The following is a 19,000-nucleotide window of genomic DNA, read 5'->3' as shown; positions in this document are numbered from 1 at the left end:
AGGAGGTGGGCCCGTCCGGGCGGGTGATACCTGGCTGGTAGACTTCTCATAGCCCGTGGCTTCCTGACACCCCGTGACCTGTTCCCACCCAGCAACCCGAATGTACTTTCTGAAACAGAAACCACACTGTTCCCCTCACTGACACGCTTCCTGAGGATGGCAGGTACCTTCCACGCGGGGGCCCGGGACTCCCCTCCAGACAGTGAGCAAGGCTCATGTAACTACTTCAGATCTAAGGAGGAGTGCCCACGTACTGCCGTCCGCTGACCCCCGTTATCACGGGCATCACGGCACAGCACGACTCATTCTCTCTCCGGCAGCCTGAACTCTGCAGACCAGCCCCAGGGCATCAGCCAGCCTGGGCTGCAAAGCGTCTGCAAACCTGCCCCCTGCCCCCAAGGAAACACCGTACGGAGACACACGCTATTTCTTTCGTGGCTAAAAAAAACTAAAACAAAAATTCAGGCACTGCCAGTTTCATGGTAGCTCTTCCCTAGGACATGCATCAAGGTGAAAAAAGTCGTGGTTGCCACAGAGAGCCATGAAACACGAGAACTGGAGAAATCGGACCGGGGGGTCCCAGGAGAAACCCTGAAAGTCTGGGAAGCTCCGTGAAGCAGGGCATCTAGATCCCTCACTGCCACTGCAGCTTCGCACACCACGGACGCGCCATGGACTGTGTCTGGAGAACTGCACAAGGCCGCTCGGACAGGGCCAGGCATGAGCACGAAGAGCAGAGGCCGGATCCTGACATCCACCACCCTATGGGACAGAGTTGGGGGAAGAGGTGGGAATCACACTCTGCCCCTGATCCCATCTGGGACTGCATCAGGTCCCCCCCGCCCCACCCAGTATGCAGGAGGGGCGGCTGGGGCAGTGGTCTGGGCAAACATGAAGGACAGTCTTTCCTTCTCCCAACTATGGCATTTCTAGTGAGGAGAGGCCCTGCTGGGTGCCCACATCCCAGAACCTGTCTCCCAGGATTTATGCCTTTCAAATTCAGCACCGCCAGCCAGCCAACCATTTCCAGAACAAAGCCAGAGCTGGCGTCCCATCCGCACCCCAGGCTCAGGCCAAGGCCGCAGCACCAAAGGCGCCTTCTCCGCAGGAGGTAGGGTGTCACATTCCTCAGGGAACAGATACTCCTTGGGCAACTAACAGGCCCTGCCCCTATGGCATCCCACCCACCTCCCATGGTCCCAGGGCAGGGCCCGCCTGCTGCGGGAGAGGCTGTCTGGTCTTCAGCCACACAGCCTTCCCCAAGCGCCTGCCAGCAGCACGGCTGGGAGAGGACCACTGTGCTCGGTCCCCTCAAAACCTCCTGGGTGGCAACTGGGATTATTTCTTACCAAACAAGCCCACTTGGTATGCGCTGACATCCTGATTCTACCAGCCCAGAACAACTACTTCCAGAGCCCCCGGGGTTAGTGATGGGGGCAAAACCCCCGAAGCCTTGGAAAAGAGGGTCCCAAAACCTGCGGCTGACATGAGGCAGTTGGGGTGAACGGCTGAGGCATCAGGGACCCCACCTGGGTCTTGGCCTCCAGTCCCCTCAGCCCCGATGCCCTCCCAGGCACCATCTACCCAGAACCTCAGGATCCGGGTGGATTCCACGACTGAGGGCTTACTATGGGACCAGCCCAAGTGCCAGGAATTCTGCCCCTTTCATCTGAAAAAAACAAAAACAAAAACAAAAACAAAAACACCTCGTGAAGTGGTAGGACTATCTCTATTTTAAGAATAAAGAAATGGAGTCCTGGCAAGAGTTAACCACCAAAAACAGCAAGAAGAAGAAAAAGAAAAGTCCTTGAGTAGAAGGTCATCACTGTGGTATGAAGCAGGAGAAGGAAAACCCCTAAAAGAAATCAGAGGACTTCATTACAGGAGCTCTCCCTCCTTCTCCCCCTGCCCTCCCCACCTCCGGCCAGGCAGGGAGCACAGAGAGGGACCTTCCAGGGAAGCGTCGCCATGGAGATCCCAAAGCTCCCTTTGCCCCACACCTGGCAGGTGCGTCTGGGAGGCACGGGCTCACCTCCATGCGGGCCTTGTAGAAGTCCACGTCATGCAGCTTCTCCTTGCAGCGCACGAGCTCCATCTCCAGCCTCTCCACGCGGTTCGCCTTCTCCCTCAGGGAGTCTAGCTCGTCTCGGTAGGCGCGAGCAGAGCGGGCGTCAGCTGCCAGCTGGATGTTCTGGAAGGCGGGAAAAGGCAGGGGAACCCAGCTCAGGGCATCCCTCTGCAGAGTGAGGAGGGGTAGAGCCCCGGCGGTATAGTATTTCCAGGACGCCCCGGGGAAGCCAGGTTCTAATGGTCGGGCAGGTCCATGTTGGGGGGGGGTCCCCCACACACTGTCATGGACACACATGGTCACTCCCCCACCAAAGCAGTTCTGAGGACAACTGGCTCTCGGGCCGTGCTGCTTTGGGCCGGACAGAAACAGAGGCCTTTGCTGGAAGCTCCTGAGGCCGCATTCCCAAACCTCCAGGCCACAGTTCTGGGGGAGCCCCAGCCACCACCAGCCCCTCCCCCCAGACATGTGCACAGCCCCTCCCGCTCACCTCCTGCTTGACTTTCTGCAGCTCTAGCACCAGCTGGTCCACCTCGTGCCTGGTGTCCCCAAGCTGCTCCGTCTTCTCCTCCCTGGAGGCGATGTGGAGGCACCATGGTGAGCCCTCCTCAGCACCCCTCCAGCCCCCTACCTCACGAGACCACAGCAGGGCGAGGGAAGGGGACACTTCCGGGAGCCAGGAGGGCAGTCGGCAGACCGAGTCCACCAAAACGTTCCTACTCAAATTCTTCTCCCGTTTCTAACTTTTAAAAACCTGCTCTCAAACACCCCCCACCAGACACCGGATTTCCTTCTGAGGGTGCGGACAGGTAAGAAGGCTCTAACTACAGGTGCATCCCCACAGCCAGGCAGGCAGCTAGGGGGAGGCGGGCAGCTCCCTGGGTGGGGTGAAGTGAATGTCACTTCACCTGCTGCAGGAAAGAGGGGTCAGCAGGTTCACCTGTTGGGGGAAGTCACATCCTCCCTCCAGGCAAGAAAACCTCCCCCCGGGTGTGATCATTCCTGCCCCTGACCAGACTGATGTGGACAGACGATCTGTAACCTGGACTCGCAGGACCCCAGACAGGGAGGCGACCGGGCCACATTCAAACTGCGACCAAGCTGGGGGCAGAGCCCGCTGACACTGGGGTCCACACCAGCGCGCTCCGGTCGGCCACACCGCATCAAGGGAGATGGCACGACAGACACTGTGCTGGCGAGCCCCCACGCGGCAGCAGAACGGCAGCCCGGGGTCACTGGAGACTCACAGTTCCTGCCTGACACGGCGCAGCCTGGCCTTGGTGTCGGCCAGCTCCACGGCCAGGTGCTGCTTGTCCTCGCTGGAGAGGCTGCTGGTGGGGCTGGGGGTAGACTCAGTGCTGGACGACTTGAGCGGGCTGGGCGGCTGCTGTGCCTGCAGGTAGTCCCGCTCCTGGGTCAGGTCCACGATCAGCTGCGGCATGGGGGAAGGGGGTGCAATCTCATCAGTGCAGCCCACACGGTGCCCATGCCCCCCACCCCTTGGCCACACACGTTAGAAGACAAGGAGAAAAATCCCCACTGGGAGCCAGACACCCCGAGAGAGGGAGGCAGGAGAAAGGGGGTAGGAGTTTTAAGAGACGAAATATTCATTGGGATGACTAGGAGCGTATGAATAGAGGAGCCCCCCTTGACCAGCTCGGCATTTCTAGAAAATTCTCCCGCTGGTGTCAGAGGACGCACCTCTGTGCATTCGTCTCGTTCATCGATGAGCCTCCTGAGATGAAACACCATGTTCCTCGAGAGGGCCTCCAGCTCCTCTGGGGCCACGTCTGGGAGCTCCAGCCACTGCAGGTCAAACACGTTCTCCTGGTTGTGGGTCACCTGTGGGCACACGGGGAGGCACTGCTGAGGCCGGCCGGGAGCATCCACCTCTGGCTGGCTGACTCGCCCCACCGGCTGGCTGACTCGCTCCACCGACACCAGCAGCCCTTCACCAACAAGCCCTCTGCTGTGGGAAGGGGGCTGCATAAGGAAGTGCCAGCTCCCCTCAGCAAGTCACTCCCACTTTCAACACTGCCTGAAATGAGGACCTGGGGGTTGGCTTTAATGCCAAAAAGCACTCCTCCAATATGGTATTTTCCTAAAGAGTCCTTTGATGCTGTTCCCAGAGTACTGCCAGCTTCCAACGCAAGGCAGGGAAGCCTCAGGAGCTCCGAGGGGGAGGAGAGGGACCGTGTGTTATTACTTCCAACTCAATGGGATACACCAAATGTTAAATCAAACTCTTCGCCAGAATGTTGGACACACGACAATTATATTGGGGGGGGGGATAGGTCTGAATCAATCTAAAGCAATCTTCAGGTAAGCCTGTATCTCACCCCTGAAGGTCATATGAGATCTTCCCCTTTCCGACAGGCGTGAGCGGAGGCCCATGGCTACGTCTGTACTGGGCTGCCTCTCCATGGTTTCTGCCAGCCTGACTTCTTACCTCCTCCCCTTCCAGACCTGCCAAGGGTGCATAAGCCCCCTATTTTGAGTACCTGATGTTTCAGTTTGGGAAGAGAAGTAATCTCAGACTCAGGTCTCAATAGGAAAATAAAAAATCAGGGCTATCCACTCAGTGAGGCACACCAAAAACGTTCTTAAATGAGAGGCAGGGGAGACGCCTGGATGGCTCAGTTGGTTTAGTGTCTGCCTTTGGCTCAGGTCATGATCCCAGGGTCTTGGGATGGAGTCCCACATTGGGCTGCCTGCTGAGCTTCTCCCTCACCTGCTTCCCCTGCTCCCCCTGCTCATGCTCTCTCAGATAAATAAAATCTTAAAAAAAAAAAAAGGTAGAGTCCTTTGGTTTCTCAAAAGGCACCCCCTTTCTTACCTCTCCCCACCTTACAAAGGAAAAACAGATGTAGCTGATCATGAAGGATAAGGAGAAATCTCAGCCCGTCGTCCAGGGCAGGCTCAGGACGAGGAGTAGAGGCTGAGTGCTAGGCCTGCCCCAAGCCAAGGCTGCGGAAAGGCCCCTGAGGAAGGAGCACAGGAGCTCAACCCCAGGAATACGTCAGTTACCCAAGGAGCTTTTAAAGGCTGGTGCCCGTCCTCCCCCAGTTCTGTACACCTGGACGTCTAAGCAGCACCCAGCCAATCGTGAAGGCCAAGCCCCTCCACCAGCCTGAGAGGCATACAGGACTCCTTTCTGGCTACATCCCTTCTAGCTCTCTAATATCCCGCTGTCTGACCAGGAAAGGCAGCAAGTGGAAAGAACTAGCGAGTCTCAAGGACCCCAGTCCCGGAATAAACACTATTTTCCAAATACACAGACATGCAAGGAAAATTAAAGAGCAGAATCATTCTGAGGCTCACCGTCGCTCAGCCCCTGATATGGGGGCTGAGAATATCTGCTACATTACTGACTTTCCCTGACGGCCTCCCCTCCCTGTGACGAGCTGCCTCCATCTCCTGCTTCCAATCCTGGCTCAGAGCTCACCAGCCTTACGCACCATGCCCTGCACAGCTCTGGGAACCCCCGAGCCTAGGAGCTGTGGTCCCTGGTACTGGCACGGGGAGCTCTGCCCCCAGCTGCCCCTGCCAGTTATCCACGTGCTCCTATGAGTTCCCGCTTGTGTCTTTTTTGTGTCTTCACCGCAGGCTGAACCGTATCTCCGGATGTGAGTAAAGCATACAGTGCTCCTTCTGGAGACAGGGTGGGGTGGTGGTTGGGGGAGGAAATCAGGTAGGCCCTTGCCTCTCCAGGCTCACTTTCCAGCGAAACCACGTCCACCTAACGGCAATGGGGGAGGGGCTGCTCTCGGTGCAGAGCCCTCCTGACCCAGGAGGCCTGGTCTCCTCACAGCCCCCCTGGGACTTGCTGGTTTTTACCTCCGCAAGTGGGGGCGGCTTGTTTCTCTGCCGTGTCACCAACAGAGGCGGATAATCTCTCTATATAAAGATCTACCATTCGAAGGAGGGTGACATTTGCCAGAAGACATCCTCAGGGTCTGTAAATCAAATTCTGAGCCTAAACCACTTGACAGCTCTTAAAAATAGTCTGAGTCCATATTAGGCAAGAAGAAGAGGCAAAAGAAGACTTGATTGAGGGTTTAAAAAAATTTTTCTTATTTTTATCCCGTTTTAGCTTGCCGATGGTTACCTTTCCAAATAGAATCAGTGTGTCTGCAGCGTCTGAATCCTATTAGTGGCAAGATCATTAACAGGTGACCTACTCCGTAAGCTTTTCCCCGGTAGAGCGTGCTGCGGTCCGGGTGGCCACAGGAGCAATCTATAGCCACGCCCCCCCAGAGCCACACACCTACCTCCTGTATATGAGCCACGATCCCAGCTTGGGTCTCAATGTCCAGCTGTTTGATTCTTTCGATAAATTCCTCTTTCCTCTCACACTGTGGAGGGTTACAGGCATTAAAGGAAGCATCGTGCGAGGGCGACCTAGGGCTACCCCACCGCCTAAGTACAGTTTCAGACCAAACTGGCCAGCTACCCAAACCTTCTCCTGGCTTTCTCCTTCACAACCAAGCAAGCTCCTGTCCACCCACCAGCTCTCCCATGGAGGTTTCTCTAGAAGTTGTCAGACGACCCGCATCAGACCTACAGCAGAATCACGTAGGGGGGTGATTCTGAAAAAGCTCATCCCAGACTGACAACACCAGGTGGGGTGGGGGGCGGGGGATGCCGACATCTGTAATTTAAATCAGCTCTCCCGGGGATTCTTAAACAAGCAAAGAAGAAAAACACCCAGTCTAGGCCAGAAGCTGGCCAACTTCATCTGTAAAGGGCCAGATGTTTAAAAAAAAAAAAGGTGGCCACAGGCCCTAGTTTACTGATGCTCCTCTAGATCTCTAGATGCTTCGATACTGGGGACAGTGCACTAACAGCATCCTGGCCCATGGGTCCCCACCTGCTGTCTGGCCCACAGTGCCTTGTGCCAGACACAGTGGCCACCGCGCTCCCAGGAACCCTAGAACTCCCCGCTCAGGAATCCCAGCTCAAGACGGCTGAGAGGAGGAACTCCCCATCCCTGGCCCAGTCCTTACCTGGACGGCACAGCCCAGCACCAGCAGCAGCAGCTTCTTGATTTCTTCCATGCTCTTCCCTAAACCGAAAGAACAACATATCTAGTTAAGCTCAACTGTTCGTGAAGTTTCACCGGGGAGCTCTGTCTGCTGCAGGGGGGAGGGAGGAGAAACCCAGCTAGAAAAACGGTAGTCTTCCTGCCCAGCGATACTCATCTAGATCAACACACTCCCATCTGTTTTCTTTATATGGGTGATTTTTTTTTTTTTAACAAATGAAAATTCCGTCCGTAGCTATCTGTGGCCCTTTTCCATTCCGATAACATAAATATCCTCTCATGATAATGAATGAACTGCAGAAGCAGCAGCTCTTTTTCGTGTGTGGGAAGCAAAGCACAGGGGAGAGAGTCCTCCCCACGGGAAATACCGAGTCCTCCAAAATAAGGCTGCATGTAACTCCACCTTTCCATCATGCGGAACGTCAAACAGACAAGGGAGTGCAGCTGCAAACCCCCCTACCCCATCCCCCCCCCACCTCACAGAATCAACAGTTTACCCATCGGTTCCACACCCCTCCCCCACGTCCTCTGTATTAGTGTTTGGTTGGAGTATTCTAGAGCAAATCCTAAATATATACGTGTCATTTTTTTTTTTTACAGTTTTATTCATTTGCGAGAGAGAGGTAGAGAGTGAGTGAGCACAAGTGGGGAGAGGGGCAGAGGGAAAGGGATAAGCAGGCTCCCAGCTGAGCAGAGAGCCCGACACAGGGCTTGAACCCAGGACCCTGAGATCACAACCCAAGCCGAAGGCAGATGCTTAATCGACTGAGCCCCCCAGGTGCCCCTATATGCATCATTTGTGATGGTCTCATATTGACTTTGTACAAAGGCCAAACACTTAATCAATACCCTTCAAGGGTTCAAGTCTTCACTATTTTGATGTGAACACTGCTACAGAGAACACCTCGTGGCTAATTATGCACGTCCTTCCTTCCTTCTTTAATAAATTGCCCTGCAGAAAGGCTTTACCATTCTACTTTCTCACAACCCCAAAACAGCCAGTCCCAATACCCCCTTCTCCCATGCCTGTGTCCTTTCAGTCTGCCTCCATTTTGCCAAAACACTCTTATTTTGCCATTTCGCACTGTGTCTCTCCGATTATGGTTGAGGCAGCAGGCACCCTCATCGGCCGGCCTAATTGGTTTTGATCACGTAAATAAACAGTCAGATACTGGGCTCCACACCTGCTCCGTCACCCAGAGAGGTGTGGCTCCGACAAGCCAAACTCTGTCTGGCAGGCTTGGTCTCCGTATCTACGAAACCGTCTCTCCACTTTCCAATGCGATGAGCTGGGTGACGTGCAAGGTTGCTGCCAGGTGAAAAATTCCACGGGGCTCTCCCTTTCTTATCATGTCCTGTTCTATTGGGGAGAGAGGCGACAAGCCACCAATAGCTCGGTTTTCTTGACAGACTTACTGGCACCCACTCACTCTGGGCAAAAATGGCCCAAAGTATCCCCAGCAACCACTGGGACGAGCAAACCCAGCCGGAGCCTCAGGAACTAGTGTTGTGGTTCATTTCCAGTCCCTGGGTATAATGTGTGTGTGGAGTGATGTGCGATCTTGTCCTAATATTTCTCAACCAAGAAGCAGATCAACATGGCTTTTCCCGAGATCACGGCTGAGTCTCGGGTATGGGGGCTGGACATTCGCTCAACCAAAGCTGCACTCCCCGTTGTCACCTTCCAGCCTGAAGGTGGGCAGGACGGGTTGGGGGACTGGGCCTTGGGGACCCCTGAGAGCACTCAGATCCACAGTCCTAAGAATATGCTTAAGGTGTGGCACTGCACGGGAGGCAGATGGTCAAGCCCTTCTCTTTGCTGATAAAGTGCAGAACTTCATCAATGTCTGAAATGCAAAAATTTCAGACTAAAGCCTTTTGTTACCTGGAGGCCTTTCCCTTGGCCCCAGAAGTCCTAATCCATAGACAAAAATAAATGCAAGACCACAATGACTAACTTCTGCCTTAAACCTGAGCTGATAATCAATCACAGTTTTAGTCTGGATGACAAGGAAATGCCCACGGGAATATTGAGAGCCTGCAGTCAGTCTCACCAAAATCTTTCCCCGGCCATAGTGCTGTATCCAGCCCACATGCGTGTTCTCACCTCTGGCCCCTTGGTCAGTCCCCGGACACCTGACAAGTGCCCCTCATAAGCCTTTGGTGGACCTAACAGGTGCAGGACCCACCCACCCCCCGCCCCCCGCAACCCCCGCCAAGCTGTTGCCAGTGATGATTCACCTTGCATAGGCCACGCACCTGGTGTGTAACCAGCAGGGAGCGGACATGCAGAAGGAAAGCATTTGGAAGGTCTCAGATCGGCCCAGACGGAAGTCAGAGGTCATAAGGCAAATCTTTACATGCTCTGTTCACAGGAAAGGCCCCAAAGGTCCTAATTATATCATACTCTAGAATAATTTAAACAACTCCGATGATCCACATTCCCAGGTCACAACGGATAAAAACAGCAAACTGACAGCGGGAACAAGCCCTGGACAGGCCCACTGCCAGCAGCAGGGGCACCGGCTGCAGGGAAGAGCCCAGAAACCCCGTGTGCGTGTACACAAAGGGCTCAGCCCACATTCTGCTGCTCGGTGGGAGAACAAAGGGTTCTGTTCCCTCAGCACCCAGCAGCCACACACAATGACAACCGTGAGTCACTCACTCACTCATACCCCTTAGAAGTACGGAATTCCTGTTCGCTGTTTTAGAACAGAGTCGGCGCAGAGGTTTTAAAGGGAGAGAGAGTCTTTGAAAAAATTTTCATGGAAAAAAAATTATTTAAAATGAACTTCTTGGCCATGAACAGGGTCCTAGGGAATTTATCTCTGCCCACATTCATTTCTTTAAAGATTTTATTTATTTGAGAGAGAAGGAGAGAGAGCACAGCACGTGCACAGAGGGAGAGGGAGAAGCAGACTCCCCGCCAAGCAGGGAGCCCGGTGGAGGGCTCAATCCCAGGACCCTGGGATCACGATCCAAGCCAGAGGCAGATGCTTAATCGACCGGGCCGCCCACCTCTGCCCTCACTGAAATGAGGTGGAGCTGTGTGTGCTCGGTCTCACCAGGCGAAGTGAGTACAAACATTTGCTTACAACAAATGCACCCTGTGATTTTCACCCCGTACATAGATTCCTATGCAATTAAAAAAATAAATACATTTTAAAAAGCACAAGATTCCTCGTTTTTCCTGGGAAGCTGCTGCCCAATTTCTCAAGATTTCAACAGTAAAGCGAACTACTGCTATTTTCATAAATCTGCCTGATCTGGGTTTTGAATAGTTTCAAAACATACCAGAAGACTCTGTACTGGGTCCCTGCCAGCGAGACTGGCTCAGTGACAGAGTTAGGGAGGCAAAGAAGAAACAGACCTACCAACAACGCCCTCCCAAGCACCTACTGGGTGCCAGGGGCTCGCTGAGCTCAGGAGCGCAAACCAAGACTGCCAGCAATTCTAAAAAGCCGATAAGCACTACAGAAACCCCGAGGAAGGACATCCAGCTTGGAGTAAGGCTCAGGCAAGGCTTCCGCAAGGAAGTGACCTCTGAGCTGCGACCCAAGGATGAGAAGCCATGTGGGAGGCAGGAGAACCAGAGCTTTTCAGGCACGGGACCAGCACATGCAAGGCCCGGAGGAAAGGGAACAGAGCGTGTGTCAAATTATAAATGCTTCCTGGTTAAGCTCACTAGGGTGGTTTTTCGGAGTGAGAAATGGGGACAGGGCACGAAGCGATGTGCACTTCTGTACTGAGTGAGTCATCAGCAACCAAGGAGTGGGGGGAGGGCTGAAAACATCCAAGAGCCTCTACATCTACTCGCAACCCCAGGGGGAATCCCATGACGGCCTGATCTGATGGCTGAGTCTAAGAAAAACCTTGGTTACTTTACTACCTGCTTCCTGAAGCCCTGACACAGAGAAACTCACAGTGGCCTTTCTTCACAGAGCTGGAATGCATCTACTGATTGAAGCTATGTATAAAGCTACAGATGTCTGTGGTAATCAGCTTCCAAAACAGAAGAGAAGCTATCTGACATTGCACGTGGGGTGAGGGTGGGCTTGGGGATAGGACCAATTAAAGTACATGAACATGGGGCGCCTGGGTGGCTCATGGGTTAAGCCTCTGCCTTCAGCTCGGGTCATGATCTCAGGATCCTCATCTGCCTACTTGTGATTTCTCTGTGTGTCAAATAAATAAAATCTTGAAAAAAAAAAAAAGTACATGAACTTCTGAAATATGGCAGCTGGGTTAGATCTGGGTTGGAAAATCCCCTCTCTCATCTTGCGTCCATGGTACACGTGGCTCGTCATCTCACCAGCTTCTTTTAATTAATTAATTTGACAGACAGAGATCACAAGTAGGCAGAGAGGCAGGCAGAGAGAGAGGAGGAAGCAGGCTCCCTGCCAAGCAGAGAACCCGATGCGGGGCTCAATCCCGGGACCATGACCTGAGCTGAAGGCAGAGGCTTTAACCCACTGAGCCACCCAGGTGCCCCATCCCACCGGCTTCTTACGGAACCTGGAATGAGGCCTCAGAATCCTCCTGAACAGAGCACACGACAGCCACTGTCGATCAATGGAAGTTGACACATGAAACAAAACCCGTCCCCTGTGCCCAGTACACGATCTCAAGAGTCCTTTTTCGCTCTACTCGGATTTGCTAAGAGGCAGCCACTTCCTAGTCTCTGGATACGGAAAACAAAGCTCATCGTCTGTAAATGATCACTGAGCTATGAAGGTGGGGACTTGGGCAAGGGGACACCAAGGCCCCTCTTAGATGGAGCTCCTCCAGCCCCCAGCTGCACACCACCCTCTGCCTGGCTGTGGTCGGAAGACAGCGATTATCTTTAAGACCAGAAAAGGTAGTGACTCAGAGTCCCCTCTGTCTCGCTAACTCCCCTCTCCACAACCACAGAGGCCCAGGATCTGCAAACGGCCACCAAGGCTGAGGGTTAAACCCTCACAGGCTGGAAAATGGACCCATTTGAGTTAATTCTGTCTCCCCACATGTCCGTCACGCCCACAGACCATGTCTGCCCTTGCACAGAACACACGACCATTGGACTGAACCCCCAGAGAACAGTATTCTCTCCATCTTACAAACAAGAACAGGTTTCGACAAGCAGGGTCCCGAACTCAGATCTGGTTCCAGACTGGCCACTGCTTGCTTTGCCCCAACTCCCTATCATCCCTGCCATTACCGATGGTCCTAGTTCCTTCCAGAGCAAGGCTCTATCTAGTTGAGCATCTGATCCCAGTGTGCTAGTGGGCGGGCAGTTAACCAGCACCTGGGAACTAGACCAGTCACCTGAACAGCTCACATCGAACCCCCGGCAGAAGGACCCAGAGAACAGGCTCGCCTTCCTTCCCTGCCGCGATGGAGGCCTCGCACACACACACACGAACATACTTTTCCTTAATACTTCCTCACGCTGCTCTCCTCTGCTTTATGGGCTTGAGTCAATCACGAACTATGCTCTTCCCAGTTTCTTATTTTAAAAACGGCCGTTTCCTGAGGATGATCATGGGCCTGTTTCGTTGATTTGAAACTAGCCCTGCGCTGAGCATGACCCGTGTATGTGTCTCCTCTGTGGAGACACCCCGGGACTCACCCACACGGGCACAACTCTGCGGGCCCTCCTGGGGTTCCACTTATATCAAGAACAGTTGTTTATTACTATTTTAACAGTCAGGGTCGCCTTCCCCGGGTGTTGCTGGTAAATAGTATATAAGGGGGAATTCCTGGTAGGTGGGCCCATGGGGACCCTCCATGTACCTGTCCCGGTACGAGCCGGCTGAGGAAGGCACCCCCCACACACCTGCTACCTCCCTGTCTGAAGCGTGAACCCTGTGAAACCTTTACCTAGCTTTCTCTTACGCAGAATGCGGCCCCCACCAGGCATTACCATAACCCCTTTAATTATTAAATAAATGGTCATCACAGGTGGGCTCTGGCAGGCTCAGAGTCACATGTCTGTGCGAAATGGGGCAGAGGCCTCCCAAGCGCACAGTGACCAGCGGCCCCCTCATCCCAGTGTCTGTCCACTGCCCACAGCAAGTCCGCCCCCAGCCCTTGGGCCCCCCCCCCCCGCACCACCATGTGGGCAACAAGAGGCCTCTGACGGGAGGCAGCTGCTCCCAGATGACAAAGAACACCCGAAACGGTCCCACCATGCCCCTCCGATGGCATGGACCCCTCCCCCTCCCCCTGCCGCTGCCGCATCCAGCCTTCCCCGGGCCCAGCAGGTGAGAGTTACTTCTCCCGAGCAGCCAGCAACAGAAGACCAGAAAAAGCAGAAGTGACCACGAGAATTCAGCTGGAGACCCAGCGTCTGCACGGGCAGGAGAGGACAGGAGGCAGGATCCCTCCAGACCACCAGGCAAAAGACTCAAAGCCCAAATCCTCTTGGGGACCATAAAGACCTTTCACAAATAACATCTCGTCCCTCCTCGGCGGACGGCCACGGCCACAGGGCACAGTCCCGCTGGAAGCCATGGTGTGGTGATCGCAGCCAGCGGAGCCGTCTCTGTGTACAGCCCATCGCTAAGAAGTTTGCTAAACAAAGGCTGGTCTCCAGGCCGATCCCACAGGCTGTTCTGAAGGCCGGCCTTTGGCGGTGCTGGAACGCTTGCCTGGGCCTGGTGTTAACCAAACTCCTCACGTTCCTGGAGGAGCCAAGGGCTAGCTTGCCGATGAAACGCCCAGCAACCCCCCCGTGTTCTCGATGGGACTGAAAAACTCATTTCTGAATCCAGCCAGCAGCACAGAAGCCAAGGGGCACGATGTGGCCTCGCCATGCGAAATACGGTTTGGGAGATTTTCTGAGCCTATTCCCTCAAGGAGGGGACAGGGAGCATAAACAGATGGCTGCAAGGCCTTGGTTTTCCTTTTTGTTTGCTTACTTCTTCCCTCTTCATTTCAAGGACCTGAGGTTTTTATAATAAATCCAGAAATAAAAATATATGCATACAAGACAAGATCAGACTCAGGGAGAAATGAAAAAAAAAAAAAAAAGTATGGAGAAAGAACACAACTATGTCTCATTAACCCCCAACGGTGGATGCTTGCCACCATGTCCCTTGCCAAGCAGGACAGGGGGGAGGGTAGGACTGCAGGAAGATGGCAGGAGAAGGAAGCCAGACCTTGTGGTCTTTAAGACAGTACTTCACAGGGACAAGAAGATTATTCCTAATAGTCCAGACTGGGCCCTCTTTCCTGGCTGTCATGGGCACACCAGCCCTGCACAATCTCCCTGTTCACCACTGAAACACGGAGCTGCACAGTGTGGACCATGAGGGAAGGCTTCCCTGGGATCTGAAAAGTACTTCCAAAGTGCCCTTGACAGGAGAGCAAGCAAACACTGTTAAATTCTGGGAGTCTCAGGGAGCTCCGTTTCCCTCTGGCCTTTGAAATGTGTGTCAGCTGTGTCCTGAGTATGATGCTGTTCATGGAATTCCCAAGACAATTCTACCCCTCTGAGCTCCTCCATCCCAGGACACCTTCCTTTCTGATGCTCTGCCACACACCTCCTCCAGGAAGTCTTCCTGACCTGCCTAGGCAGAGCTCATTACCTGCTCTGCACTCTGTGGAAAGTACACTTGCATCACTTCTCACCCTGGAACAGATCTAGTAGTTACCAATGTTGCCTTCCTCCCGTCCTTTCCCCAACAAAGACTGGGAGCTTCTTGAGCACAGATAGCTTGCTTGGTTCTGGGGCCCCTGGACCCACCTAGAGATGGTGGGCATTGATACAAACGCTGGAGGAGAGGGACAGGCTGAGCTTCTCTGTGGGGGCTCTGGCTGAGGGGCAGGTAGCCTTCTCAGAAAAGGAAAGGTATAGGGTCATTCTCATCTACTATGTCGGGGGGGGTGAGGCGGGCGGATTGGAAAGTGGCCCTCTGGTTTCCTCAGCCAGAGCAGCGATCAGAATGGAGGCCTGCAAGGACTGGGAGGAAGGACATTCACAGGATCTGTGGGCTCAGAACACTCTGACACCTCACGGTGCTTTCTGTGTCTCTAGAAGCCGTTCTAGGACCCCCAGTACATGGAGAAAACCAAAGACCAAGGGCAAGCACACTGAATAAGGATAAATGGAAGGCCCCAGCTCTCCTCCAAAGCTCCAGCCGTGTTCACACAGGGAGCACTCTGTAGGCTCTGGGGTCAGCCTTCCCAGGGACCAGGGATCTCGCCGGGTGTCTGGAATACAAGCAGCACCAGGCAGAACGCGGAGGGCGGCCGGCACTTCTGCCTGCCCACGTATGCATCCCCCTGCAGAACTCAATGACAGATATGTCTCTCTCCCACGAGATCCCCATGCTGTGTGCCTCTGAATGCCTTCCCTCTCCTCTCTGGGCTGGGTTTCTGCACGTCAGTGGCTCCCTCCCTCCCGTTCTGCACGTCTGAGGTGGGATCAGCCATGTACAAGTCAGAATACCACCGCTGCACTTGGGTACAAACCTGGCAAGAAGAGCCATGCTTTCCCCCAGCACGACTATTCAATGACTCAGTGGAGAAATTAATTTGCTAACACCACCCTGGCTTCCCATCAGGCGAATCTAGTTTTTTGTGTGTGGCACGGTGACAGGTCTGGCTGCTGAGAAAACAGGGCTTGAAGGGACGGGGAAGCTGGTCTAGGTCTGGTCCAAAACCTTCTCTCTTTATGGACAAAGCGGACATCCAGAACAGACTCTGGTAAATCACGCCAGGGTACTTAATGGATGTGCAGCTGGCAAGATGGTGGGGTGAGGGCAGTTTCCAGGGCCTTGGCTCAGGCCTCGTGGAGCCGCACACACAGGCTTGGGCAGAGAGCAGCTCTCACAAGACCCTGACCACGGACATCCGACCTTCATATCTGGGAGAGCTTGTGTTTAACCCTTCTCAGGAGCACTCGCTTGAAGGAACAGGAAAGTGAGGACAGGAGAGAGGATGAAGGTGGGTGTCCAGCAGTCTTCATTTACTGAGCACCTACTATGTGCCAGGCACTGCTCTAGACATCTGGAACATAGTGGCAACAATAGAAAAATAAAAAAAAAAAAAAAAAAAAACAAAGATCCTGCCCTCATGAGAGATTACATCGTTGTGTGTGCGTGTACACGTGCGTGCATGTGTGTGTGTGGGGGGGGTGATAAACAATGCAACAGTCATGAAAAATAAATGATCAAGTGTACTGGAGAGTGACAAATACTGTGAGAAAGGGAGGGCAGAGCAGGATGAGGGGAGGGGATCCCAGAGGCCGAGGGGCTGCAGCCACAGGTGGCCCCTGAGCCAAGACCCGCGCATGCCTGGGAAAAGGGAGCCAGGTGGTGGGACCAGCCAGCATGCGCAGGTCCTAGCACCAGGAGGGAGGGGGCGGTAAAGTAACACAATCTGACTCACTTGCTAAGGAGACCAGGGCAGGGGACAGATGGCGGGGAGCAAGGACAGGGACAGCAGGTGGGCAGAAGGCTACTCTGGTGTGTAGCCAGGGGAAAGTCAGGGGTATCTGGAACCGGGGTGGCAGTGAGGCAGGAAGAGGGAAGAAGAGCTCAGGTGTTTGGAAGGTAGAGCCGAGGCATCAGCCTGACAAGCGAGTGTGGGTGAGAGAGGAGGGCAGGATTCGGACAACCAGGAAGAAGCACAACACACGACACCCTACAAGACCCAGCCTTGAGAGCCACCAGCACAAGGCTTTCCCACCAACAGCTGTCATATAAAAGTGAGCAAGGGGCTCAGAGCAGGGTCCTGTGAGACCCCAGGCTGGGCTCTAAGACATGGGGTCCACAGTAATGAGGCACTAGACAGACACCTCCCAAGGGACTGATATCCAGTTGAGAGACCGCTGCAAAACCAAATACCGATAGAGAGAAAACCCAGAGAGGCCATCAAGGTACAAAAGAGACAAGAGAGAAAGAGGATTTGGGGTCAGGCAGGGAAAGACACTGAGGATTTTTTTTTTTAAGATTTTATTTATTTATTTGACAGAGAGAGAGCATAAGTAGGCAGAGGGGCAGGCAGAGAGAGAGAGAGAAGGAAGCAGGCTCCCTGCCGACTTAATCCCAAGACCCTAAGATCATGACCTGAGCTGAAGGCAGTGGCTTAACCCACTGAGCCACCCAGGCGCCCCTGAGGAGAGATTTTAAAAGCAATTTAAAGTATATGAAGTTCTTCCTCACTTTTTTTTTTTTCATTTTATTTATTTTTTCAGCGTAACAGTATTCATTCTTTTTGCACAACACCCAGTGCTCCATCTTCCTCACTTTCATGGAGCTGTCCCTGAATCCCATCCAAAGCAGAAAAAAAAAGAGAGAACATCCTTTTGTTCAATGGGTGTGGCAGGTTCTACACACAGAAAAAATCTCATAGTAGTAGGAATTATGACATCTTCCTTCCCTAGGTCGGAGGTTGGGGGCAAATGCTTGGTGTCTTGGGATGGGTGTCACTGTGTGTGTGTGTGTCTGACTAGACACTTAGCTGGGTTCTGTCCCGCCCCTGGCACCGGGCTCCACTGAGGTGCATTTGCCAAAAGAAATTAAAAAAAAAACAAAACAAAAAAACCCACCCACCAAACAAAACCATGAACTGTGAAACGTTGTAAGTAACAGTACGGTTCCCGCACCAGCCAGCAAGAGCACAGGCCTGCCCCTAAGATATGTGTGGCAGCATTAGTGAAAAGGCAGCGCCCCTCCCAACTCCCAAACCCACTTCTAGGCAACCACACAAAAAAGAAACCAAAAGGCTTTGTTCTTTATTTAAAAAGAAACCCCAAATGCTTCTTCCCTCATCTATGTTTTAAAATTTAAGACAGAACACACTATTCCATATACATGCCTCTGTGTCTTCTCGCTGGCGGGCCTCCCTTGCCAACCTCCCCTGTTCTCAGAGGCCCTGGGACCCCTGTCAGAACTACCCAAGCGTGCACCCAGCTCACAGCTCCCCGCGGTGATGCCTGGGTGAGGCGGCCCCAGCCCCCTGGGGGCGAAGCTTGCTGAAGCCACGGGGAGTCAGGCCGGCCCGGAGGCCCCCCCGAGCTTGCTGCCAGGCCAGCGTGCACGCTCTCTTCCCCGCCTGTCCGTCAGAGCTGGTGACGCCACCTTTTCGACGGATGGGTACTGACTCTGTTCGGTGCTAGGGACACTCCGTTCACCCATCACAGCCTCAAAAGCAGCCGCTCCGCAACGTTCTAAGCCTGAAAGATGGTGAAGGCTGCCCAATTCTATACACTTACAACAAAAACTACGTTGTATCCTGAGGGGGAGCGAATGTGATGGCACAAAACTAGAGCTCAATAAAGCAATTTCAAAGACAAGTCACGGTGTCCACACCCTTGTAGCTTCTTCTGCTCTGCACCAGACCCGAAGTGGGGACCCGGGTCCTCTGTGTATAGACACCCCCTCTGGGCCCATGTGGTTCAGAGGCTGGAAGAGAGACTCTGCTAGGGGAGAGGCTGGAGCCAGGGTCCCAGGGTGTGGAGGTGGCTGGTGAGGAGGCCTCTAGAGGACAGGCTTCCAGATGGCAGCAGGAAAGGGGGGGGGGGACACGGACAGGGAAGAGGAGGGGCCCCCCTAGAGGCAGGGCGGGCAAGTTACACAGCACGATGGGGTGACAGGATGGCTGGATGTGGGTGGGGGGTGGGTGGGATGTGTTTAATGGCAGGTTGAACCATATGCCACAGCCATGTCTGTAGGTCAAAAGGGTCAAATCCTGGCCCAGCCTGGCCTGTCTGCGTGTGACACAGGCGGGAAGCTCAGGCTCCAGGGCCTGCTAACAAGCCATGTAACCGCAGGCTTGTCACTTAGACCCCACGGGCCTCTGTCTTCTCATCTCTGCACCCCAGAAGCACGATCCCATTCCCCTGTTTTAACACATACACGACGCCCAGCACGTGGCGCGCTCACCAGGGGCTCGAGGAGGGA

At 53.9% G+C, this 19,000-nt stretch overlaps 1 protein-coding gene across 2 annotated transcripts in view; it reads right to left on the bottom strand.

Moving 5' to 3' along the window:
* The window catches only part of CCDC88C (coiled-coil domain containing 88C), a 126,247-nt gene that overhangs the window by 54,288 nt on the left and 52,959 nt on the right, over positions 1–19,000 (bottom strand). For both annotated transcript variants that reach the window (XM_046007733.1, XM_046007734.1), the window contains 6 exons: positions 7,075–7,133; positions 6,340–6,423; positions 3,770–3,910; positions 3,316–3,500; positions 2,559–2,640; positions 2,033–2,191 (listed from right to left, as the gene is read on the bottom strand). In XM_046007733.1, coding sequence (XP_045863689.1) covers positions 2,033–2,191; positions 2,559–2,640; positions 3,316–3,500; positions 3,770–3,910; positions 6,340–6,423; positions 7,075–7,133 — 710 coding nt within the window. The remainder of the gene's footprint in view (positions 1–2,032; positions 2,192–2,558; positions 2,641–3,315; positions 3,501–3,769; positions 3,911–6,339; positions 6,424–7,074; positions 7,134–19,000) is intronic.

Source organism: Meles meles, chromosome 6 (assembly GCF_922984935.1).
Source record: "Meles meles chromosome 6, mMelMel3.1 paternal haplotype, whole genome shotgun sequence".
NCBI lineage: Eukaryota > Metazoa > Chordata > Mammalia > Carnivora > Mustelidae > Meles > Meles meles.
Note: the sequence above shows the minus strand (reverse complement) of the source record. Positions and strands in the feature narration are given on the sequence as shown.